At 41.9% G+C, this 27,411-nt stretch overlaps 1 protein-coding gene across 1 annotated transcript in view; it reads right to left on the bottom strand.

Moving 5' to 3' along the window:
- rapgef6 (Rap guanine nucleotide exchange factor (GEF) 6) overlaps positions 1-27,411 on the bottom strand; it is a 144,109-nt gene that overhangs the window by 98,291 nt on the left and 18,407 nt on the right. Inside the window, exons 2-4 of the mRNA XM_085289581.1 lie at positions 7,449-7,519; positions 6,465-6,521; positions 2,024-2,107 (exon numbers count right to left, since the gene is read on the bottom strand). Coding sequence (XP_085145707.1) covers positions 2,024-2,107; positions 6,465-6,521; positions 7,449-7,519 — 212 coding nt within the window. The remainder of the gene's footprint in view (positions 1-2,023; positions 2,108-6,464; positions 6,522-7,448; positions 7,520-27,411) is intronic.

The following is a 27,411-nucleotide window of genomic DNA, read 5'->3' as shown; positions in this document are numbered from 1 at the left end:
AATTCGTCATTCGGCTTTTGTCAGACTAAAGTAACTGTTAAAACTGTTTGAAAAGCTCAGCTATACAACAAGGAGAGATTGAGAATTTCCTTTTAGTTCTCAGTTTATTTGATATTGACAAAAGTTAGTCAGTTTTGTCTGTTCTTCTGTAAAACAAACTAAGATTTATTTTTAGAATTAATATTTTGTTTCTAAGTGGAATTGACAATTTAGTCTGTTTCATTTGTTCTATTTTGAAACTTAAACGCTTTAGCGGCTGCCTTTTGTGTAGTTTGCAATATTTGCCTTTATTTATCTGAAAAAGTCTCATGTTCCTTAAGTACATCTACCCTGTTGAACTTATTATGGGAAATAAATATTTAAAAACAAGCTGCTGATTATTTCACATTTTACTTGTGAGCAACGGCACATTTAAATCTTACAAATATAGTTATTTGGCTTATATCGTGATAGATATCGTTATCGCCTGAAATGAAAAAAACATATCGTGATATGAAAAAATCTCATATCGCCCAGCTCTAGTGGTACTAAAACATTTTTTGACAGATTTCTATGCGCAGTGTACCACATAAAATCGGTTCGAGGTCAGAATTCATACATAAGGCACACTGTCGATGCTTGAGAAAATTAAAGGATTTTAAGTGTGCCTTATAGTGTGTAAAATACGTTATACAGAAGAAAAGAATATATCGCGATATATATCGTTACCGCACGTGCTTCAAATTATACCGTGATATGGATTTTAGGCCGTATCGCCCAGCCTTACTTGTCACATCCATTTCTTATTTTTTATTTTTTTGGTGACGGCAGAAATGGTCAGAGGATGGAAGATGGGCTTTTGAGTGGAATCCTTACAGTTTTCATCCAACTCTGAAATGTTCTCACATCGTAAATAATCATTAAAACTACAGGGAATTGCTTGGAAAACTACAGACTGATGCCAGAGGTGCAAGAAACATATGAATGTATGATCCCATTTAAGTGCTGTGATTGTGAGTATGTTTAGCCTAGTCTAAGAGATAAAGCAATCAACCAAAAGTTGAACTTTTTTTGTTTTGTTTTGGGTTTTTTGGAGGGGTTAGATATTTCTGTCCTCTCCTTTTCATTTCTGGCATGTGTTGCTTCTGTTTCAGTCCAACTATAACAGCAGAGGGAAAGGTAAACATGGAGCGAAGGCTCGGCCTCCAGCAACTGCTGTCACAGCTTTTTCTATTACCATCAGTTCCAGTGTTTAAACAGGTGCAACGGCTCTGTGTAAAGAACTGCAATTTATTTTGGCAGTTTGGCTGCTCTAAAGACGAGGAGGACTTGACATTTTTATATGATATGGCCTTATTAAATCACAAATGTTACTGATGAATCTCCGCCCAGATATAAAACCTAATCTCTCACTGACGGACTACCGGCAAGCTTTCTTTCTTATATTTGGCTCTGTACTTAGGTCAGAATAGACTCAAAATGATTTTTCAGCACTTTCCCATTTGATTTCACATAATGCCCATTATGGATGTACATTACTATAATATGTGTTACACACATGAGCAACTCCCTGCCAAAGAGCAGCAATTTAGAACTGTACAATATTGATAGATATCCGAGTGGAAAATCAGAAATCCTTGTGTCCGGGCACGACAACACAACAACCATTCCACAGATAAAACAGAAAAAACATATTAGCATCTACAGAGCTGTAACTGCATGAGCAGGGGGCTTGGAAAAAGGAATCTGCTCTGTGTTGTTTAACATAGAATTACAAGCACGATATACAAGTATGTGTCTTTGTGTGTGCACATATACACAAACGATTCCTTTACATATCAGTAGGCGCCATCTTTTCATAAATCACAGCTCTGCCATTTCCATTTTCTAGCGTAAAGATGGAGGCGCATATATACAGACATCTTGGCGGCAGTCATATGGAGTGCGGATGTGTAATATCTAATCCCACCTTATCTCCTCTAGACTGGTCGTCACCTTGTCTCACCCCATCATATTGTTTTTCTCTTCTGTGAGTGATACATACCAGCACCTTGCCAGGTACATGTGCTCCTTGACGAAGACCGATCCTGAGAGCAGGATGTACCAACAGGTAGCAATGGTGTCTGGGCTGCAAGAGAGAGAAAGAGCACGTGTCAAACCCAGTGGAAATGGTTTAGTATTGAAGGCTGACGTGTACACCATGTGAACCTTCAACATCATTTCAGAGCTTTTGTTACATTCACGAATACAAATTAATTAAATTGGTGCGTTTTGAAGGTAAGTGGATTGGTTTTCCCTGGACTCTTCAAATGGGCTTGGCAGTTTTTGGTTTTTACTTTGGTTTTCTAAGTTCTTCAGTTAAGGGCAGAGGCTCGTTCAGTACATGAAGTACTTCACGGAGTTGTGCCAGAAGAGCATAAAGTCTGAAGGTTTTTAAACCTCCGGCAATACTTGTAGAATTTGAATGACCTGTTTCAGCTTGTGGCCTTCACTGGGGTTGTTATAAGACATCACAGAAAGCATTTAAATAGCATAGAGAGTAGGACAAAAATATAAACTTCATATGTATCCTATAGAAAGGAGAAGCTTTAAAAAAAAAAATTGAAAAAAAAAAAGAGGTAGACTTTTAATTTGAGATCTCTAATTTTGGAGATTTGCCTCTTCAAAAAAAGTATAAAAGCTATTTCAATGGGGAATAATTCTAATGTAGACATCATATGACAAGTCATCAGTCATGTTGGCTAAACAGTGAAGAACCAAGGCTGTCCTGCACAAGCTTGTACAGTTTTGCTAATTTTTATGAAAGGGTGAGCTAAGACAACTTGTATATTTATGGCTAAAAATAAAAAATTTGAAGTCATGACACTTGAGGAACTTTTCCCCCCGCAAGGCTTTGAAAACTGCAGGAGTGTTGTCTACAGAACTCAAGAGTGAGAGCATATAAAGCACAGTTGCACTTTGAATGCTAAACGCTGAATTGTGCATTAGCATCAATGTATTCTTAGGAAGTCAAGTGTTATAGAATCATAATAATGTGGCATGGCTGTGAGATGGAGATAATCCATTAACATCAGGACTGGCAAGTCTGACAATCGTGTCTGCCATTTACAAAAGCTGCAATATAGAGTTATTTCACCTAAAAATAAACACATCTCAAATATGTGCTGTGTGACTTTCCATGCTGTTCCACGCACACTGTATATATGATATCCAATAACGCCAAACACAAGACTAATTAACTCCGCAATAACGGGGTGCTCGTGTCAGCAGCAAGCGTAGATGCAGTCATAGATGAAGAGGGGAGTCAGGGGATAAAACACAGTATCTGTGCCTGTGGGTGTGAATATGAAAGAAGAGAGTAGAAAAAAACAGAGAGAGAGAAAGCACTGTTTGAAGAGTGCAGATGAAAAGATGCCCCACTGAGTGAAGAATTATAAAAACATAAAACACACGACAGTCTGATGTACAATATACATTTAAAACAAGAATTTCTGCAAATGTCTTTGATTATATTTATTTATAACATTTTAATTAGACATTTTTCATCTGCAAGTGGTGACTATGGAAAATTAATAAGCTGGAGTTTATATTCAAAAAAGAAAACTGCTATAAAAAAGTAATTTATACAGAAAACTCAGCTTAACAAAAAAAAATGGTTAGATAAAAATTGCAGGCTGGCTAGACTGAAAAAAAAAAACAAACAAACCTCAATGATAAAATAATTTTTAAATGTCCTACTCTGTGGCCCAAAATTTGTTTACATAATAAGAGCATGGATCATGTGTTCACTGTAAAGCACCTTGGTACAAATGCATGCAGTCAGGTTTTCAGCATTAATTAGCCAAACTTATCATGTCAGCTTCTGTCTGAATCAAGCAAATTTAGATATGAGCAACACCAACCAATGTGTGATCACTTTCAGTTTTAAGCAGATTACACACATCCCCTGGTGGAAGGCAACTTGTCTCCAAACAACTGTGATCAGACTTGACTGGCTACAATCAGTTTCAGACAGGTTGCTGAAGTTTGCAAATAAATGCTGCTTAATTTCTAAATGCAGACAGACTGCCAACACATTGTAGCTATTGTGGGTCAGTCAGTGATAATTTTTCTTTCTTTTTTTTTATTTTTATTACTTTTATTTTTAAGTTCTTTTTTGTTGTTACTACACCCCCCCCCCCCCTTTATAATGTTTAAAGAAAAACAATAAAAAGAAAGTATCAAAAAAATAATAATTGCACATCTGCAATGTGTGTGTTTGCAATTGGACACTCGACGCAACTGGTTGCCAACTGATTGCCAACTGATTGTATTCTACTTATATTAATATGCAAAAGTCAAGGTTGGCAAGCAATTTTGCAGTGAAATTCCCACCCTACAGCAAATCATTATGGCTCTGATTCATATATATGAGGTTAGAAGGCAATTCTCATGTTCTCATATTATCAGAAACAGACTGCATGCAATTGCCAACTTGACTCCATTCAATGTTATATTGATAACACAATAACTCTGTCTTGTTGCAGTTTTAGGGCCATCTTGTTGTCTTCAAAGCCACTTTGAAGACAGCAATTGGCTATCAGAGACCTGCTCCCTGTCTCTGAAGCAACCATTTCAAAAGCAACAAGACTGCAAGTTAATTGAACACGTTTGCAATAATTCTGGCCATGCCACCGTTTCCCCTACTGTAACTGTTGCATTAGTCTTTCTGAACAGCCTTGGATTCAACTTTCACTTGAATCCGCACAGGGCCAGAAAATTATTATGGATTTTCTTTTTATCTTTGTGCAGCTCATAGTCTTCATGAGCCTCACTATTTCCCCAACACAAGCTTGGGGAGATCTGGTACATTTGATGCATTTTGTGTAACTGGAGCGGATCTCTTTGTACTACAGAGGAAGCATGAATGGCCAATGCGGTACAAAAAAAAAAAACAAGGAGAGAGTGTGACACAGAAGCTTAGAAAACAACAGTGGTTCATATTGTTTGCTTTATTTCATGGTAAATTGAGTTTTGTCCCCTGAAGAAACCTCGAGCATTTTTAATAATTTTCTGGCCCCGTTGATTTAATTCGAGAGACAATCGGCAAATTGGACAAAAAGAATCATTTGGTGCAGCCCTAATCTCATCTGCATCATATCCATTCCTCCGCAGGTTGTTCATTTGATGCTTTTGGTATTTTTCAATCAATTTTCATTAAGCGTGGCACAAGAAAGCAGGTATCCTAAAAATAATTATGTTTAAAAAGCAGACAGGAGATTCATTTTTGCATTGTTGGGTGAGGGTAGCATTAGTAACTTTTATTGCGGCTTCATTGCAGAGACCTTGATTGCTTTCATCTGCAGCCTTTTTAGCGCGCGCGCGCGCGTGTGTGTGTGTGTGTGTGTGTAAGTAACAGAAGACTAATTGGACATGGTCTGGGTTAAGGCACTTACGACAAGCCTCTGGTAGAGAGGCAATGGAGTGTATCAGAGAGAGAGTGTTTTGTGTATTTATTTGGTGCTAAATGAAACCACAGGGTGCTTAATGTGATTCCGGTGAGCATGAAAATACATTAATAACAGGTGAAGGTTAGCCCTCATCCTTTCATTTGTCTCTGTCCTCCCTCCATCTTTCACACTTCCTCTACATTCCTCTCCTGCTTTGCACTCATTCACTCCTGCCTTCAATTCATTTGTCATCTCCCTTCCCTCTTGACATTGCTATCCCTTCCTCCTTCTTAGCATATTTACCTCTTGTTTTCTTGCCTTCTCGGCATGCACTCCTCAAATTTTAATATAACTCCTTAAAGCTTTTTGTTTACTCTTTGCTACTCCCTCCTCTTCTCATCACCTCTGTTCATTACGCTGTGAACTCTGTCCTCATTTAATCATCCTGTTACCTCTGCTTTCACGAGCCTCTTGTTCATCTCATTTGTTTTCTCTCCTCCTACTTCTCCAGCTTTCCCATAAATCCACCTTGTATATGATGCTCAAGTTGTATTAACCATCAGCCTCAACCACTGCAGTATTTATTTCTACACAACGCCATGACAGGAAATAAAAAATGTTTAAAAAAAAATGAAAGAGGGCAGGCTGTCGGCGATTGGTGTTTTAAATCTGGATAATAAAAAACTAGAAAAAAGGAGGAGAAGCATTTAGCTTTTCGTCATATAATGTTTATGTGCTGTGCTAATGGGCCCCAGTGCACCTGTTTAAAGGAACTGTTATTCTAGGCCAGTGGTTTTCAGCAGTTGAACCAAAACCTTGAAACTGAGATGTGCAAACACTGCCTACCACTACCAGCATCTTTACACTGAAAAACCTTTTTCTGAGTAGCCATGAAGTGTAAATGTTAAGTATTCTATAAATGTGAAACACAGTAGAAGACAATCACATAGAAGAGTGCATGAACTCAGCAGATCATAGCTCTTGATAGTCACGTGAGAGCAAAGATGGAGAGGTAAACAACAGCATTTCCTGATAAGAGCGAGAATATGTACTTACTAGAACAGGATGTGGTTAGCCTCATGTTTTTCATACCTGGCAGACGTGCACATCGACCTGAGAGAGAAAGAAACAGGTGTAAACATTTTCTCAATTTAAAACCTCAGCTTAGACTTTTCTGGCTCTTCCAATCCATCGTTGCATCCACACGTATTTCTCAGGCAGCAACAAGTTCCCAGATTTCCAGCACAATTACTACTGGCTGCCAGCGTAAAATGTTAAGGTGACCCGCTTCTCTAAAGCACAACTCTGCACCTGGTCAGTGAAACTTGGTGTTTATACATTCAAGTCACATATGCCTTATCTTGAAAACTGGATAGTCTCTTAGATGGCTATGTGAGTCTCTGCATGTCCCTGAAACTCACACACTTACAAGCTGCCCCAGAAAGTGGTTTTAACCACAGTCAACCTAAAATCCCTAGAAGGGAAATGAAATTATTTTTAATCTTTTTTTTTTAAGTTTGGGATTTTCTTTTACTTTAGCATAACAGACATTTATCAGGATCAACTGCTCAATTTCTGTCAATTAACAAAGATCTAGAGCCTTTTAAATTACATGGGCCGATCGTGTGGGTTCGTGGATGTCTTCCTCTTCAAAGGACCATCGTGAATTAGGTTAAGGAGTTGAGGAATCAGAATCACTTTTCAATGCACTTCCTGCTTAACCTGTATCAAACTAGCAAGAAAAACATTTAAGCTTGTTTGGTATCAGTAAAGGAAGCTTGACTTGAAGTTGGTATGAAAGGTGGCCAGGATGGGGAAAACCCATCTTGGGAAAAAAAAAAAAAAAAAAAAGACATTTGCAGAAACAATGTGTAAAAACCTGTTTTAACAATTCAATGCAACTGACGTAAAACGTAGGGCTAAAGCCTACTATTAAGGTAATGTTATATTCTGAAACTGGGACTGGCTCCTCACCTGTCAGCGTTGAGTGAAACTTGATGTTATTTATTTAAGTTTGGAGGTAAAATGGAAGTGGCTCACCTTAGCTGGTGTTCTCTAAGGTGTGAGAGAACATCCATGTGGTACAGGTGGCAGTAGATGGTATGCAGGTCCTGGAAATGATGTAAATGAAACCATTACTGAGGATTATCTCACATTTCCACATACACGAGAGTTAAAAACTATTTCCGCAGACTATGACGTGGCACGTGCGATCTAGTGACAAAAAAGTTTGTACTGTACTTTCAAACGATTTACAGTGTATTAAAGAACAAGTCTGTGTAAACTGCAAACTGCAGGGACGGTGCTTGAGAATCGAAAGCTTTTTAAAAGATTAGCTCATTGTTTAGAGTGAGTATAAATGGTGTAAATCACATCTAGTGCTGTGATTTGACGGAAGCCACTTGAACTACGCCAAACGCTGTCCGTCAAACTGACGCTCTGCAACCAAACAGACAGGCGTAATACTTGTGTTTGCACATGACAGCACTGAGACACCCAGATATATCTTACCACAGCCTAAAAATAGAACTCCATCAGACCAGCTGACAAAACATTAAGTGTGTGTGTGTGTGTGTGTGTGTGTGTGTGTGTAGGAGCAGCTTCTGTGGGTCAGGACACAGTTTTCTGGTTAGATACACATAGATATAGATATACTTCTATTCAGAACCCTGAATAGAAATCTATGGAAGAGTTATGCAACGGCAGAGGTGAGTAAGATTTCAGCTGTATTCTGACAGACATACAGGCTTGTAAATAGTAAAAAAAAATGCACATAAGTGTACTTATTGCACTTCCTGACTTCCTTTTATCCAAAACATCAATTAGCATGGAATTTGCTTGCTGCTCCGGGTGGGTTAGCAAAATGAGCAGAGATGTTGATGATGTTTGGACTGACGCTTTGAATAAACCTGTAATGTTGTACAACTTTATTAGTAGAAGTAGAAGTACAGGGGGAAAATGCCTAAAGCTTATTTTCAGCAACATTTCCACACTCAGTTGAATTCTGTTCCTTTCAATTCTATTGTATTTATATAGCGTAGGTAAAGGCCCTACAATAATACCCCAACAACCAGAGGTCCCCCTATGGTGACAGTGGGAAGGAAAAACTCCCCTTTAACAAAAGACATACAGTGGAAGAAAGGCAGCTTTTTACTCATTTTATCAGGTTTGACTGCAGATTTTATGTCCACGTGACATTAAATGAAAAAAAGGTTTTATCCCAATCGTTTGGTTGGTCTTGTTGGCCTAAATCCCAAATGGCTCCTGAGTCATTGGTAGTCGCCAGTACCAAGACAATTCCTGGCAGCATGAATGCTTCGACAAGGACTTTGTGTACAAGCATCTCTAAATTTCTCCACTAAACATTAGGCCACACAAAAACAGTGTAAAATGATAGCTCACTGCCACCTCAGGGCAAAGCTAAAACACAGCTGCAGTTCAGTGAGGATACTCACACACAAAAAAACCGGGACAGCTTCAAAGCCCCAATCTAATCTACAGTAATAATTTAACAGGTCAACAGAGAACAAAAAACGAATGCACTGTTTTGTCTCACTCCTGTTTTTTTCTCTCCAGTCAGCGATGTTCTGTGAAGCAAAACTTTTATGCATGCATCTTAAAGTAAATCCTCTCCAAAATAAATGCAGATATTATGATATTTTACAATGTAAAAATCGCACGATGAACACTGAAAGGTGTTTATGTTACATCAAATAGTGACGACACTGTAAATCTGAGCAGACTGAACATTACAGTTTTGTGAGCAGATTAACAGACAGTGCTGAATCATCATAGTAACAACACAACAGAGACAAAGACCAAAAGCGGAAGGAGTATAGTTCTTTTGAAAGAATACTGTAGTCTCTGGTGTGTGCCGGTAAATTGAGTCAAGCAGTGGGAGCCAGCGGAAGCACGGAACAACACTGGGGAATGGGGAGGCTTTAATGCGATGGGCCAAAACACTGCTGATGTGTTGTTAGCTCGGTCTATCACAGGAAGGAAGGAAGGAAGGTCTGGGTGAAAGAGATGGAAGAGGAGAGAGAAAGCGAGCAAAAGGAGAGAGGGAGGGAGGGAGAGAAGGGGAGCCAGACAAAAGGAAAAGACCAGCAGAGGAAGGCTGAAACAAGAGGGGGGGCAGAAGTTCTGAGACGAGAGGTTATGTGATAAACTGTATCAGGTTGAATCCCTGTCTGCAAGCTTTGTCCCATGCACGTTCTGAATTATTGCAGTAAAAACCATTGAATAACTTGTCACCAGTAATGTCTGAAATAAATATAATACAATCTGCTTCCTCTACTGCTTACTGTGTGAATGCCTGACATCTGGAAATGTCTCAAGGTTTTTAGGAGACCCCTGCCTAACCTGGGGCAATCCAAGGGCTTAAATCGGGTACCTACATTTGATCCATAATATGATGTCATCAAATCATGTTGAATTCTCTCAGGGTGGTTTTAGCAACATCAGACAGACGAACCTGGCAGAATACATCCTCCAGCCAAATGACCTTCAGATAAGAGTTGCCCAGTTCTGCAACACCCATCTATTAAATATGATATATATTTTACATTTTGGTTAAAAAAAAAAAAAAAAAAAAAAAAAAAAAAGTAGACCCACCAGTTGCATGTTTGCCAGTTTGGCTATCACTGGTTGATTAACTGTGCTTAAAATACTCATGGGTCAAAACCTGGCATTCACAATCTCCCCTGAGGAGAAACACAGTTATCTCCGTCTGAGAGGAAAATTGTGATGGACAGAGGGCTTGACCTGGAAAGCCATTTACAGGGAGAGTTGAAACCTCCATTTACTGAGAGACAGTGAGCGGACAGCAGACATGGAAAAGCCTAGATCACAGCAGTGAGAAAGTGGAACTGTATTGACTTCAAATCACAGTTAACTGGGTTAGTGAGCACAACAAACTGCTGCAGTAAGCACTGCTGTCATGCTGCTGAGTAGAGCTGGGCGATATGAGATTTTTTCATATCACGATATGTTTTTTTCATTTCAGGCGATAACGATATCTATCACGATATAAGCCAAATAACTATATTTGTAAGATTTAAATGTGCCGTTGCTCACAAGTAAAATGTGAAATAATCAGCAGCTTGTTTTTAAATATTTATTTCCCATAATAAGTTCAACAGGGTAGATGTACTTAAGGAACATGAGACTTTTTCAGATAAATAAAGGCAAATATTGCAAACTACACAAAAGGCAGCCGCTAAAGCGTTTAAGTTTCAAAATAGAACAAATGAAACAGACTAAATTGTCAATTCCACTTAGAAACAAAATATTAATTCTAAAAATAAATCTTAGTTTGTTTTACAGAAGAACAGACAAAACTGACTAACTTTTGTCAATATCAAATAAACTGAGAACTAAAAGGAAATTCTCAATCTCTCCTTGTTGTATAGCTTAGCTTTTCAAACAGTTTTAACAGTTACTTTAGTCTGACAAAAGCCGAATGACGAATTAGCGCTTCCAGTCAGAGACTGAGGCTACGTCCACACGTACACGGGTATTTTTGAAAACGGAGATTTTCCCTTTTCGTTTTAAAAAATAATCCCGTCCACACATAAAGGCAGAAATGAAGGAAAACGCTGCTATGAACATGCCAAAGCAGCAGGTGGCGCTAGATTCCTAACCGTGCAGAAATGTTGGCCAATCAGAAGTCTAGAAGCCTCGGTGGGAAAAAGTAAACAAAGCTGGGGCATAGAAGCAGAACCGAGTCGTATGCGTGGAGGGACAGTAACTGTGTGTATATGTAAGCATTTAAACACTGCAGAGAGTAGAATTAACAGTAACAGTATTGTAGAAATTCATTTCACCGAAACAATAACGCGGCGCACAGTGTGACGCATGCACCAGTTTATTGTATTTCCAGACTTGTTTTCGGCACAATTTACAGTGCACGCTACTCTGTTTTTTGTCAGACTTGAAATAGCCGAAATACCTTCACACTACGGAACTTCTATGGCTCTTCCGTTCGACAATCTCTCCGGCATTGGAACCATCATCGGTTTTCTCTTCGGTCACGCTCGGTTGATTTTTCTAGTCGGCACACTCATTTCCTCCATTATGCGCTGGCTGCTTCCCAAACAAACACACGTGCGGCTTGGCACTTGTGCAGTAAGTAGCAAGTCACGCGACGTGACGCTGCGGCTGTGATTGGTTCAGCTCTGCGCTACTGAATTTGGATCGGCTGACCTTGAGGACAAGAGCGGCGAGGTCTATCGCGATAGCTTAATTTCTCTATCGAGTAAAAGTTATATCGCGATACATATCGTTATCGTTCTATCGCCCAGCTCTACTGCTGAGCATGCGTGTGTGTACGTACAGCAGGAGTGTGTATGTTAGGACATACAGCCCTGAGGCGCTAGCTACGAGCCAAGCCTCAATACCCACCTCACCCCTGCTTGATAATGACTTCCTTGGTTACGCCTTAATACCATTAAATGCATAATAATGTGCCCTGCATATTAATTTAGGAATATTTTTGCTATTGCAGAAGAACCCACCCAGATGATAGCAGATTTCTTTGAAGTCTTCCTCCACTTCAAAACATTTTTTTAAAGTGTTATACATAAGTTCTACTGAAAGGATTTTCCCCCATTTATCTGTAAGAAATCAGAAATCAGAAATCAGAATGGGTTTATTGCCAGATGTTGAGGTTTACAACATTAGGAATTTGCTGCGGTGCTTCAGTGCAAACAATAAGAATTAAAGTGCTATGTAGAAAGAAAGATATGTGCATGAGATATACATGAGATATATACATGAGAATAAGAATTAAGAGTGCTACGTAGAAAGATATATACATGAGTGCATGTGGTGATCAGTGCCAAACATGAAATGATGCAGTTACACAGCGTAGGGTCATATGTTAGTGGCGGGGACAATCATGTGGTTATTGTTCATGTGTCCAACAGCAGAGGGGAAGAAACTGTTCTTGTGGCGAGAGGTTCTGGTGCGAATGGACCGGAGCCTCCTGCCTGAGGGGAGCAGGTCAAACAGACTGTGTCCAGGGTGAGAAGGGTCAGCTGAGATCCGGGCTGCACGCCGCAGTGTCCTGGAGGTGTACAGGTCCTGCAGAGATGGGAGTCTGCAGCCAATCACCTTCTCAGCAGAGCGCACAACACGCTGCAGTCTCTGTTTGTCCCTGATAGTGGCTCCAGCGTACCACACGGTGATGGAGGAGGTGAGGATGGACTCGATGATTGCAGTGTAGAATTGCATCATCGTCCGTGTTGGCAGGTTGAATTTCTTCAGCTGCCTCAGGAAGTACATCCTCTGCTGGGCTTTCTTGATGACGGAGGTGATGGTGGGCTCCCACTTCAGGTCCTGGGTGATGGTGGTACCCAGGAAGCGGAATGAGTCCACAGAGGTGATGGGGGTGTCAGTCAGGATGATGGGGGGGAGTGGGGCTGTGTGCTTCCTGAAGTCCACAATAATCTCCACTGTCTTCTGGGCATTCAGCACCAGGTTGTTGTGGCTGCACCAAGACACCAGACGTTCAACCTCCCTCCTGTAGGCAGACTCGTCCCCGTCCGAGATGAGCCCAATGACGGTGGTGTCATCTGCGAACTTGATTAGCTTGACAGACTGGTGGGTGGAGGTGCAGCAGTTGGTGTACAGGGAGAAGAGCAGAGGAGAAAGAACACAGCCCTGAGGGGAGCCGGTGCTGATGGTCCGGGAGTCCGAGACATTCTTTCCCAGCCTCACGTGCTGCTTCCTGTCCGTCAGGAAGTCAGTGATCCACCGGCAGATGGGATCAGGCACATTCATCTGGGAAAGCTTGTCTCGGAGATGGTCTGGAAGGATGGTGTTGAAGGCAGAGCTGAAGTCCACAAACAGGATCCTGGCGTAGGTTCCTGGGGAGTCCAGATGCTGCAGGATGAAGTGTAGGGCCATGTTGATGGCGTCGTCTACAGACCTGTTGGCTCTATATGCAAACTGCAGGGGGTCCAGGAGGGGGGCCGTGAGGGTCTTGAGATGGGAGAGAACTAGGCGCTCAAATGACTTCATGACCACAGATGTCAGAGCCACGGGTCTGTAGTCATTTAGTCCAGTGATCCTAGGTTTCTTGGGGACAGGGATTATGGTAGAGGACTTGAAGCAGGCAGGCACATGACATGCCTGCAGTGAGGAGTTGAAGATGCCAGAAAACACTGGGGCCAGCTCGTTTGCACAGTGTCTGAGGGTGGCAGGAGACACGCCGTCTGGGCCGGGAGCTTTCCGAGCATTCAGACTCCTAAACTGCTTCCTCACATCTGCTTCATGAATATGAAGAGTTGTGGTCGGAGGAGGTGGTGTGAAATCCTCTTTTGTGTGGGGTGAGGGGGCGGGTGTTGCAGGTGAACAGTTTGAAGGTGGTGATGGCTCTATGGAGGGGGGGGAGGTGGGGGAATGAGTGTCCAAAGTGCCTCTATTGTTGGGGTCGTTGGAGGTGTGAAGGCTGCCTGATGGCTCGTCAAAACGGCAGTAGAAGTTGTTAAGGGTGTTGGCTAAGAGCAAGTCATCAGTGGAGTGGGGGGTTTTAGGCTTGTAGTTTGTAATATTCCTAAAACCTTTCCACACAGAGGCCGAGTCATTCTCTGAGATCTGCTGCTGCATCTTCTCAGAGTGCTGATGTTTAGCAATGTCCACTTCTTTAGTGAACCTGTACTTGGCCTCTCTGTAGCAGTCCCTGTCTCCGCTTCTGAACGCCTTACTCTTTTCCAGCCACAGCTTTTTGAGTTTAGGAGTAAACCAGGGTTTGTCATTGTTATAACTCACCCTGGTGCGTGATGGCACAATGCTGTCCTCACAGAAGTGGATATAGGAGGTGACAGTGTCCGTAAACTCGTCCAAGCTGTTAGAAGCAGCCTTCATTGTGTCCCAGTCTGTGGTCTCCAAACACGTGCGAAGCTCCTCCACAGCCTCGTTGCTCCACAGTTTTTTAGTCCTCGCGACAGGTTTGGAGAGCTTCAGCCTCTGTCTGTACGCGGGGATTAGGTGGATCATGACGTGGTCAGAAAGTCCGAGTGAAGCGCGGGGCACCGCGCGATAGGCCCCGCTGATCGTGCTGTAGCAGTGGTCTAATGTCCTCTCCTCTCTGGTCGGGCATTTAATATACTGCTTATATTTTGGAAGCTCATGGCTCAGATTGGCTTTGTTAAAGTCCCCAAGAGCAATGATGAGAGAGTCCGGGAATGTCCGCTCCGTGTGGAGAATCTGCTCTGCGAGTGCGCACTGAGCTGCCTGCGCATCTGCGTCTGGCGGGATGTAAACAGCGGCCAGGATGAATGAAGCAAACTCCCGCAGAGAATAAAACGGTTTGCAGTGAATAAAAAGATATTCCAGAGAGGGAGAGCAGTGCTGAGCAATCACTGTTACATCTGTGCACCAGCCACTATTGATGTAGAAGCAGACACCTCCACCTTTGGTTTTACCGGAGAGAGCGGCCTGCCGGTCCGCGCGCAGCAGATGAAAGCCCTCCAGCTTGAGCGCGCAGTCCGGGATGTCCTCACTGAGCCACGACTCCGTAAAACATAAGACACAGGAGGAGGCAAAGTCTTTGTTCATGCTTCTCATCAGGGCCAGTTCGTCTATCTTATTCCAGAGTGAGCGTACATTAGAAAGGAAGATCCCAGGAAGGGCCGTTCTCAGTCCGCGTTTCCTCAAACGCACGAGTACGCCGGCTCGCTTACCTCTCTTTCGACGTCTCACTTTCCTGATCAGAGTCAGCAGTAAATCTGCCGCAGATGCGACAAATATTGGAAATAAATCCACAGGCGTTGTAGTCCTGCAGTTAAGGAGCTCTTCTCTGGTGTAAGAATATCCAGAGGAGTGCCCAGACACAGAAGAAATGCACAAAAACAAGACAAAAGTAACGCACTGAAGCACCAGGGCATCCATACGCGGCGCCATCTTGGTTCATTTAAGGAAGGGAAAAGTACAAAAAAGTATTTTTATATATAATGGATAGCGTTTGGTAGATTTTACAAGGTAAGATAAGAAGCTGAATTAAATTCAAAGATGTGTAAACTTTGTGGAAGCTGTTAGATTTTCTTCTTAGTCTTACTAAATGCTGGTAGAATCCCAGAGACAAAGGCTTACAGCTCAGCAAAATGTAGTCCCTGGGTCATCGGAAGATTCGGTTAAGTCCATCGAAACTCCGTAATGATAAATGCGCTGGGTTAGTTTTCTGTTGTAAAGCTCATCTGGACACCTCGCATTTATTTACAAACAGCCTTATTACACTGGACACTGAGTCTTCTACTACTACTAGTAATACTCACAGCCATGAAACTAAATGCCCTTGATTCATTCATGATTGTATTGATTAGTGTAAACCAGGTCATCAATAGACCCAGACAGATAGATAGAAGTCATCCGCATGTCTGAGGATGCGATCTCCGCTTTGCAGTTTTAGCCTGTGGACTCCCAGAGACACAAAAGTAATGCGATTACTGGCAATCTCTCTCCATGCTCTCAGTATGCACATACACTGCATTCCTCTGAACTCAGGCTATGATGTGCCTGAACAACAAAAACAAAAAACAACAATCGCTCAATTTTAAATCTATGGTCGCAGCAGATGGCTGCTCCTCCCTGAGCTTGGTTCTGCCAGAGGTTTCTTCCTGTTTAAGTTTTTCCTTCCCTCAGTCGCAAAGCGCTTTATCAACGAGTGTTGTTTGATTTTTGGCATTTTCTCTGTAATATTGTAGGGCCTTCACCTTACAATCTAAAGCACCTTAAGGCAACTGCTGCTGTGATTTGGGAACATAGTAATAAAACCAAATTCAATTGAACATTCAAAACGATTTAAAAAAAAAGCCCCTTTGAAAAAAAATCTTGTTTAATATGGAAAAGATTCAAGTTCAGCCCACAGCGATTGTTCTAATAATATTGGCTTTTCCTTACCGGTTTTCACATGCAACCCTCAAAGCTATATCCCACGTGGCTTGTAGCTTTGCTGTTTTTGCCGTGTCCTCCCACATGACACCACAGGGCAGCGGTGCAAACCTCATCAGTGACTTCTGACCTCTGTCCTGGCCTCCCTAGAGGCTCCTACAGTGTGGCCTGATGACCCCATCTGTGATTAAGACATCGCCATCTCAGCGGAAACATCCATTAACTCATCCCCAGCTGAGACTGCAGTCTTTCATTCAAACCTGCCTGACGTAGTCAAAATAAGACGCTGGAAAACACGGAAACCATCCGAGTTCCTCTGGATTATACACCATCTGAATTACGTGACAGGCTCAAATCACTTTTTTAATCAAAACGATGCTATGATTATACATGTGTTGTCTAATATTCCCATTCATTCATGTTCCATAATCTCCACCGTCTCACTACATTTACCGACCACCTTGCCCACGTCTACATGTCTAAATGCATCGAGTTGCTTTTGTGTGATTGGCTGATTTAACATTTGTGTTTAAAAGCAGCTGAACAGGTCCAACTAAACACTAGTATTAGTATTAGAGGTTCAGAGGAATGATTTTAATGCACAGCTGTAATGGGAAGTCCATTTTCCATATTTTATTTGACACTTTGCATGCCTTCAAAGCACTTATTAAGCAGCAGTTTTTCAAAGATACTAAAAATCCACTCTTTGATGATGCAAGCTCTCCAACTGGCTGCAGAAATGAGCAGCTGTATGACTTTTAAACTAACAATAGGACAAATAGAGCTGACCCACAGAGCTAATCACTGATGCACGGCACTCTGCACTTGACCTGCTTGTGTAAGGGTGTGTTCACAGACGTGTTTCAATCAGGCATCTACAGTGCTGCTGCTGCCACCTTCTGGCAGAACGCCTCAGCACTGACTAGACTTGGTTCAACAGATACTGCACATCTCCCCAGATTGAAACTAGTCTGAGAAGGATTAGTTAGATCCTCCCAGATGTCAAAAGAGCCGTTTGATGTTAATGAAGATGTTGCTTGATTATTTCATTACATTACAGCAGTAGAGAATAAGTGAAACCAGCTTGTTCCAGGCCATGATGTTATGTGTAACGCCGACATAGATAGACCCCGACTATCTGCTCAAATCTTTTGAGGCTATTTAAACCACACATTACAGTGACAGTAGGTATTTGTAACCCAGACAGGAAATTAACATTTTGACATGCGGCTGAATAAAGTATGTCTCACACATGAACAAGCTGCGACAGAACTGGAGCCAGTCATACAAAAGCAAGTTGTTGCAGGACTCTGCAGAGGCCCTGTGGTGTCCAACCCACCACGTTTCTCCTGTCTTATCAACAGATGGCCCATTAACACAGAATCCATTATATGCATTCACTCCCACGCAGCAAAGAAAATGCAGGCAATATAGGAAAGAAAAAAAAGAAGCTTCAGACTCTTTCCTGATGAGGCGTGTTTTATATGCCTAAAGCTGAAAAAAAAAACTGATAACATGCAAAGTAGCTGGTGTGACCGTGTGGGGGTAAGTAAACTATTCCAAACATTTTTCTGAGGTTAAGATTCTTTCGCTAAATGTCACTTTTCAGGGGGAAGCGGGTCTTTGCTCCCAGCAGCGGCTGCCTCTGTAAAGGATTCAATCAGCCACCAGCCCACCCTCGCCTCCGCCAGAATGTACAGTATGCCGGTCGCGTCTGTCACCGACACAGAGAGGATGGTGTAGACGATACAACGCTTCCATTCAAGCTGCAAGAACAAACAGCTTAGCTAACTTTGTGCATTCAAAACCAGCCCTGAGCATTTACATTACACAGAACTCCCCAAGACTCTGTGTCAACACTGCGCCCAGATAAGGCAAAACAGTTAGAAACTAGGAGCACAAAGACGTTAGTGGGGAGTGGAATTTAATTTAATTTTTTTACATGTTTCAACACTTGAAACGGGTCAAGTCTAGTGTTCAAACAGAAGTACTCAATTTCAGTGACAGCCTTAGCAGAATTGTCAGGAGCTGCATGAGATGGTCGTTTCATGCAAGTGCTCTCCTGTAAGCTACCGTGCAATCCAAAAGCCTTGAGCTACCCATCATTTCTCTATATTTTGCCAGGAAAATGGGAAATAAGTCCAGTAATTTATTGCCTATTGTTTTGTTCACTGTCAGAAATTTCCTACTTGCACCAAAAGAGCAGCTCCCATTCACTGTCAGTGCTGTTCTTGTGTAATTTGGATACCTCAGCTTCCCCCCATTTCCCTTCCTAAAGAATGGCTTCTGACAGCCACTCTTTCTCTAGTACTGACTCTGAGGCTTCAGTGAACAGTAGATGGATCAACTCACAGGCCAAATGCCTCTCAGAGGTACCGTGTCATGTTTTTGCTGCACTTTTTCCCTCCTCTTTTCAAAGGACACGACTTTCAGATGCTGTTCATCTGCTGTAGATGTTTTTTTAAGCCTAACACTGCTTCTTTTGTCCTTCACTTGTCCAGTTTCTTCAAAATTCTTTTTGTAAATAGGGACACCACGCTAAGACACGCCAAGTCTTTTTGGCTATCTTAGCATGGGGAATCCCCCTGTTGGTGCAAAAGTACTACATTATGCCTGTCAAACTGTTATCTTTGGCATTTTTTATAGACTTAACTAAAGACATGTGAACAAATGGGTTTCTTCGACAAGGTGCTAGAAACTAAGTCCCTTAAGATGCCAAGTTGTCTGTTATGTAAAGACAAAACTTCAATCTTTTATGTCTTAAAGCCAACTTGTGACAAATAGGTCTACTAGTTCCATTTCAGCAGATCAGCAATATCCAACATTAGGGATTTACCAAAAACTTCATGTGTCTTAACCAAAAACAGATGATCCAATTCATTTTTCAAGTACCCTGATTTTACAATACAAAAATTACGCTGCTGGTTATGATTCAGACGTATGTCAGCTATAACGGCTCTTATTGTAAGGTACTGGAGAAAGACACACGATTATTCTTGATAAAACATCAACACTTGGAATCAAATCAAACACCCAAAGCGGAGAAACTAACAAAACCTCATCCGTTGACAAATGTTTACATAGCTGCGCAATCTCCTTAGAACAAATTTAAAGGCTCAAGGCGTTAATGTTGCTAAAGCTCTGATGGTTTAAACCTGAGTGCCTGTAAGGTCAACTGTAATCCCGTGGTTATGATACCAGACTCCAGGCAGGATGGATCATGATTCATACAATGCAGAAGCTCCCCTATAATCCTAGGCTGCACTGTGCGGTGCGCCCTTATCACTGGCAGAATTGGTGCGAGGTTTCAAGCACACTTGCTCCAATTAGATCTCAAATCCCCTCTTTCTGCTCACGGCTCAGCCTCTCCTCGACTTAACAAAAGAAACTATTTTCAGGAACAAAGCCCAGTCGGAGAGAAGGGCTTGACACAGCTGGCACAAAAACAGTCAAATGCCTTTTTTTTCTTTTTAAAGCTTTCTCCACAGTGTGAATCTCCAGAATTAAAACTCATACGAATCTGAAGTAAATCACTTAATGCACAACGCGAGCGTGAGCGCTGAAAACAAATACAGTGAGAGTCCTTGATCGAGAGAGTTTCCACACTATGAAAACTGAGGACTCGGGTTCATAAAAAGACTGGTGACGACAGCCGTGGTGTTGCTGACGGAGCGGGTTATGGAAACAGGCGTACGATGGGAGGAAGCGGGGACGGCGGCAGTGGAGGTTACACTATGTGTCGAATCAACAGCAAAACCTGTGGACCTAAAATCAAAACGCACAAAGTAGATATGAACACGGTGGGTTAAGTATCCCACTTTGCAGAATGGTTCACTCCGTGCCTCCTTGTAAGGATGCCACATGTGCAGCAATGCATGACCACTTTATGCAAAAGCAAGTTCACTCTGACACTTTCCAAGCACTGCACCAATAAGTTGTGACTCTGTATCCGGCTTTGCATCTCCCTTTCTTTACTCCTCCTAGAAAAGCAAGAGGTTGGATTGAGAGTCTAACCCAGAAAGCACAGCATCAGCTGCCATTTTTTCCACTTACCAGCCAAGCCAAACAGCCACACACAAAACTGCTGCCACACACAGGAACGGAAAATCTGAGCCTTTATTATAATCTTAGCTGCAGTTCTTTTTCCTTTTTTTTTTTTTTTTTTTAAACGCTGAAATGAATGAAGTAGTCAGAGGAAGTTTCTTCCACGCCTGAAAAGGACTGGGGTTTTTTCCCTCTTTTTATTTTTTTTTATTCTGCTCATGCTGTATTGATCATTTTTACATTTCTACCCTGTCACTACACAGTCCCTTTTTTAATGATTCTTCCTCTTGGGTTCCGATCTGGGAAATATTACCTTGGGAAAAAAATATTTTGGGGGGGGGGGGCATCGACTTGATCAATTTTTTTATTTTTTTTGGTTTTGTTCATTATAAATTATAATTCCCTACCTAGCCTTTGGGTAAGCAAAATTTCAAAGGCATCTTAAAACACCATTAAAAAAAGAAAAAAGACAGAAAGAAATGTTTTCCACTAGGGCTGTGCGATATGACCAAAATCTCATCCCGATATAAAACATCTATTGTCGGATAACGATATAAGTCACAAAAATTTAACATTTTCTGTAAATTCTGCGAATCTCGGGTAGCTTAAGTGTTTCCGGCCGTTTTCTTTGTGAGTATTTATAACAGGGCGTGCTGCAGGGAAAAGCCTGTTCTAACATTTGAGTCTAAGGTTTATTTTTTTAGCACGTGACGGCTCCTTTTTTGCTTCTCATCGGTAAATACTCTGCATACTCTTTCACGTGATTCAGTTTATTTTGAAAAGTCTCAACAGGATCTTGAGATTTATTGTGAAAGGTTTATGTGGAAAATAAACAAGCGGACACGTGATGGTTTTACCGTCGTTGTTGCTAACGACAATGCATAAAAACAAGCGCTTGTCCGTCCTTAGTGTGGTTATATTAAATATAAGAGAAAGAGAGAACTTTAGGAAATTAATATAGCCGCTACAGTGACCATCAAAACGATGAAAAAAATATTGCCGTAAACAGTTTATTTTGCAACAGCACGAAACAAACGATTGCGTAAAATGAAACGATAGACGTTTTTATATCATCATCCGATATATATCGTTATATCGAACAGCCCTATTTTCCACTCCCCTCTGCTACCTCTCGCTCCCTCTCATTACCAGCTCATTTTGCTCTCATCTATCATTTCCCTGTGTGGACAACAGTACAGTCTGCACCTTTGTTAAAGGCTCCCATTTACTCAGCTGTAACCATTGCTCCTTGGTTAATCCTAATTGCTGGAGCTATAAGTTTTCAAGAGTTTGAGGCTTACAGCTAAGGAGCTCTTCGTCACCTGTGGTTTTCAACCCATTTGTCTTTTAACCCCTCTCAGAGATGGCCGACGCTGCAGCCGGGCAGAGAGGTCCGGGGCTGTTCAAAGCAGCAGATGTTAGAGAGCGAGCACACGGTAGTGAGCTGAACTCTGCTGCTGAAGGTTCCTGCCAGACAACAGCCCAGCTGGCAGGCAAAGGTTGGGGGGAGGGTGAGTCGCTAAGTTTAGACAGGCGCACAAACGGATATGTGCAAACATGAACATGACGAAGCACGTAAATGAACACTGCACCTCTGGTTTTCTGTGGTAGTCGGTGTAAAATAGACAGCCACCTGGCCTAAGCGTAGCTGTCATCTGCGTGGCCTTACAGCCACAGGCGGGCTGTCATGTAGCCAAGATATGGAACCGACAGCCCAGTCTGTTCAGACAGGCAGCTCTGCTCTACTTCTCACACTCTCACTGCAGCGCCATAAATCATAAACGGACCCATGCAAGCAAAGCCCGGCGCCTTCTCCCTATTTTGGACTGCAAACACAAATAGCGCCGAGTGTCCCACAGCTCGGCTCGCTAGTTTCTGCTGGCCTGTGGGGCTTGAAAAATGTATTTCTTTTTTTGTAGGTTTGGTTTCAAAAAAGCCCCCGGAGTCGTCTACAAACCAGGTGAAATGTCAGCAAACTTTAACCACTACTAACACTCAGAAAACAGAAGTTCTTGTTTGTTTTGCTCCTGAAAGCTTTGATTCAACAGTGGTTCAACGCAATGTCAGAAATGTAGGTGCTACATATGACTAGGCTCTTAAATCTGCATTTCTTTTCTCAACCCTCCATGCCTCAGATGGGCGGTATGCAAATCAGAATTAGAAATTATCATTAATGCCTTCATTTCCTCCCGACTGGACTATTGTAATTCACTGGACATTGGCCTCAGTGTGTCATCTTTGGATCACCATCTATGCACTGGTTCCCCATGAAGTCTAGACTTCAGTTTAAGGTCTTGGTGATCACTTTCGGAGCTCCGTGTGCTTTCCTGATCACATTAGCGATTTCTTCCATCCATATACAACATACAGGTCACTGATGTTCTGACCAAAACCTGCTGGTGGTTCCTCATCCTAGACTGAAAACTAAAGGGAAATGTGCATTGGAGGTCATGGCTTCTAAACTATAGACTTGAAACTTTTAAAGACCCAGAGACTTACATGTATATGCTTGATTTTAACTAAGGGCAGCACGGTGGGCATGGAGATTAGCACTGCTGCCACACAGCAGTTTATGGCAGATTGTCCAATATGCTACTGCAGGTTTCCTTAACAGATCCTCCAAGCGCTCTCACTTCACACCTCTGCTAGATTCACTGCACTGGCTCCCTGTTAAATTTAAAATTCTGGTAGTCACCTTTAGGTCACTGCCTGGTGAAGTCCCCTCATCATCAGGATGATAATATCCCTGTGGATGAACTTGTGGCCACATTCACATATACAGTGGTTTGAATATATTTGCATGGAAGATAGTCACGTGTAAATCCCATCAAAAGCCGTATCACCATAGTTACACGATCAGACCACCATCTGACTTACAGGAACACACACAAACCCCTGCCAGTCAATGGTTTTATGTCTGTATATACATAACCTGATTGACACAGTGGACTAAGTGGACTAAGCTATTTCAATGAGCACAGCGACCACAGAGGTTGGCGGGGAAAAGCTTTCTCTCACATACTCAACTCCATGTGCTTCAAACTTTCTCAGGCCTTGGACAAATATGTTTTCTGCCTTAAAATCCAGGCAAGTGGGAGGGGGAAAAAAATTAGTTCAGACCACCCCGCTTACAATGAAAAACCCACCACAACACATCTGGCTTTGGTGGAACCAATATCAAGACAAGACAGAAAAAGAATCAATCCAGCACAACTAAGAACTGAAGATCAAAAACTTAGAGCAGGATCTCCTGGTGGAAGTGGAAATGATTTCATTTGCTTTTTTCCCCCCCATCTATCAACAAACAAATATATAATTAAAAGATTCTTTAAGACTTTTTAAAAGTGGCTTCAGTAGAGAAAACTTTATTTTTTGGTTAATTGGCAAGTCTGGAGGAGTGTGTATTAACATTAACATGTCACATGCCAATGAAAACAGACGCCACATCACATTTTCAAACCCTTCAGCATCAGGCGACACCACGCACACTCATCACATTATTTGATAATGGAACTTACTGTAAGCGATCAGTGAGATCACCAGAGCCTAACCTCACTTTAACAGTCTCAAAGGATTTGTTTCCATGTGTAGAGATCAATCTGTCTCTCTCTGCCTCTAACATGCCTACTTAACTACTCTGTTTGCTCTCAGCTGCTGAGTCAATAGTCCTCTCCCTCCTTTTTTAAAGCACATTCCTCTAATCCTCCCTCCTCTGAACACACTTGTGGACATTAAGGCTGATACGATCCTTATCGATGAGCTGGACTGGGTGGATACCTACAGTTTTAACCGGAAGTTAGTTCTTATGCCATCTGGAGAAACCAGTTAGAGAGAGTTCACTGGTTACAAATTAGAGGCTACAAGTTACTATTATGGACTCTGTAAACATGTTGTTATTATCAGCCTCTGTCTTGATAATATATATGTTTAAGACTGTAACCTTTAGAAGCCAGCTGATACTGTTCCCCCCCATGAGAGCTTGAATACTGACGTCTAAATGACCCCGCTTACCTCATTGTAATAATATGTTAAGGATGACTGATTCTATGACATGATGTTAAAGTACAGTCAAATCATTAGAATCATATGCAAAGTTAATTCCTGCAAAATCTAAATGAACTTCTTTAGAAAAATCTGAAAGGTTTGATCAAATGTAAATTTGTATATGATGTCCTCAAATGACTTGTGAACACCAAACATGTCACATTACGTGCAGATTTTTCCGGGTTCCCTGTGCACGCACATTTGCACCTACCCGATGAACATTAATGTGTCTGTTATGGTTCAAACTGCACTACTGTCTGATAAGAACTGAATGAGCAGCTAATAATTTATCTGATAGGGGTGTGAGGTAATTGCCAACTGCACGACTGCGGGTGAGAAACAGCAGCTCGTGCAGGGCAAAACTGGGGTTTAAAGTATTTACAGAATTGCACAGCGAGGTCAAAAACACCCTTATTTTCGCTTTTGTTTTAAAAACAAATTTCCCAGATTTAATAGGTTTCTCGCCGACTCAAAAATGTGTTTTCAGAACCTGATTACTGCAATACTGAAGTATCACTTCCTTATACCGTGTAAGAGATTCAATCGAGAGAGAAAAAACGGGAACATCCCTCATTTCAAAGAAATTTAAGAAATTTCAAAATTAATAATGAGACATAGAAGATCAGCACCAATATGCCCAATATACACAACCCAAAGTGCAATAAAGGACGAGGGCACACAGAACAAGCATTCATTCACAGAGGTGTGATCTATTGTAACATATACCACCTTTAACGGTCTATAAGCACATTATTAATACTGTAAATTCTGATGCTTTGATAGTATTTTTTGTTAAACGACCATGCCATCAAAGCCCTTTGAACTGCATATATATTTTTTTTAATATATATTTAATGCTACAAAAAAAGAAAAGAAAAAAAGACCCTTTTCGTATGACTTGCATTCTGATCTTTGGTGATGACAAACGTGCAAGCGTCAACAGCAGCAGACATGCTGATCCTAATCTGTTCTGACTTACATTGTTGCCTGAGAACTTCTCAGCAGGGTTTTTTTTTAGTCCAGGCGAATTAGCTGATTGTTTACTGATTTGAAAACACGCCATTGTGTCATACGCTCTTCAGTTTAGCATGCTTTCAGTAAAACACCTTCACTGGCAGCGTGTTTAGCTCGCGGCACTGCGGACACATCTAAAGTAAGGGCAGATGGGTAAACTATTGTTGCATGCAAGAACACTTACATGCATCTGCAGGTAAAAGCTAAATTAAAACATCTTTTTACAGCAGTTTTAAACTTAGCTTCATTCGCCATTCCCCACCTCACTCCTCAAACCCAACCACTTCAAATAATTCTATTAACAGACGCACGTTGCAAAGTTATTATCAACCAATAGGTTTAATATGAAATACTTTAAAAAGGCACGAACGTGTCGTATTACGTCACAGGTGAGCGGGCTTTCTTTGTCTTGACTGGGTTCATGCCGTGCTCGTGAGGCAGATGGGAAGTTCAGGGAACCCAAGCTTTCACATTCCCAGCATTCCAGAGGTGAGCGTCCTGCATTCTTTTTCAAACGCGTCAGCAAAGGAGGTGACCGAGCAAGTAAGTCAGATAATGACTTGGTGAATAAATTTACAGGTGACTGAAAACACTTACTGTAAGTGAAAGGCTGGCAAGATAATGGAGGCAAAGGTGACGTGAACAGGTGACGATTCCAAAAAAAACAACAACAACAGAAAAGAAAGACGAAAAACTTCCCATTTAAAGCTTCACAAGAGTAGAAATTTGGGGATTTGTCACACACGAAACTGAGTAAAAACTGCATGAGTCACAATGATAGTTGAACCATCAGATTGAGACACATGGGTTAAGCAACACACAATAAACTAACCAAACCAAACCACGCGTCATTATGTTTGCTTACATTTTATCATCACTTTCGACTTGTCCTCACAAGTCTTTGCAAGCGCAGTGTAGCGTACCCGCCACACCATGATGTGTAAGTGGTCTGGTTTACAAACTATTGCATCAACTCCCCCTCTTCTTAACCGCATGTTGCTCAAACGCTTGCTCATCTCATCTCCAGGTGCGTTACTGCCGAATTCCATGTGGGCTGCATTTTCAGGAAGTCGAATTTCAGTCGCTGCGCAAACGTGCAGAAATTGTAAAGACAAAATTTATATGAGCTTATATTCCTGCAACATATCTTTAAAACATCCCTCAACCACTGTATTCAATCAACTGGTATTCTAATATAAGTGACCGTGAGAACAAGCGCACAAAGACCTGAGTGACGGCCAGTGTTGTTCCGGCCCGGCTTCATTCTTTTCATGCCTTTAAAGAAGGGGAAAGCAGGAATGTTGTCGGTACAAGCCCTTGTAGCTCGTGTCTTTTGCTTTCACTTAACAGAAACACTGCCCGATTCCCGATATCTTCAGAGTGGCCAAATCTCTGCTTTGAATATTAAAATATCAGGTGAGCAGTTGCACCTTGTATGCACGGCCCGTGTTAAAGACAAAGAGGAGACCACGTGAGGAAAAAAACCTCTTTGTGAAGTAGTGGTTTGAAAATGTTTCCATGCACAACAGCGCCCAAGCCAAAATTCCCAGCCACAACAGGACAGCCCGTGTGTCATCTGTTCCTTTAACATTTCCCAGCACCCACCTAGACCTCACACCTGCAGTTTTTCTGCAAGAGGGTCACCGCTTCACTAGCATATATCCTGCCTCCGTGACTTTATCAGATACAGCCACGCAATCCTACAAACGCTATTGTTGCCTGTGGTCTGGATCCAGAGCTCTTTTGAAGTGGGACGAGTTCCTCTTCAAAGTGATGTTTGGTTTCCAAAGCTCGCCATGTTAGCATCAGCTTCACCCGATGAATGACGTCCTCTTGACTCGCGTTCACTGGTGATTAGTTGTGGTTTGCACCACACAAGAAAGTGACTCATCCCCCTCCCCATTATCCCCCTTACTGTCGAACGTGGCCTTTGATGCGTCGCACTCTCGTAATCCCACCATCCAACCACTGGGTAAACACACTGAAGTTCCCTTTCACTTTTTTTAGT

Source organism: Mchenga conophoros, linkage group LG10, assembly GCF_057382185.1.
Source record: "Mchenga conophoros isolate Kocher_MC1m ecotype Shallow Benthic linkage group LG10, M_conophoros_male_GT1.1, whole genome shotgun sequence".
Lineage (NCBI taxonomy): Eukaryota > Metazoa > Chordata > Actinopteri > Cichliformes > Cichlidae > Mchenga > Mchenga conophoros.
This window is presented reverse-complemented; position numbering and strand designations above follow the sequence as displayed.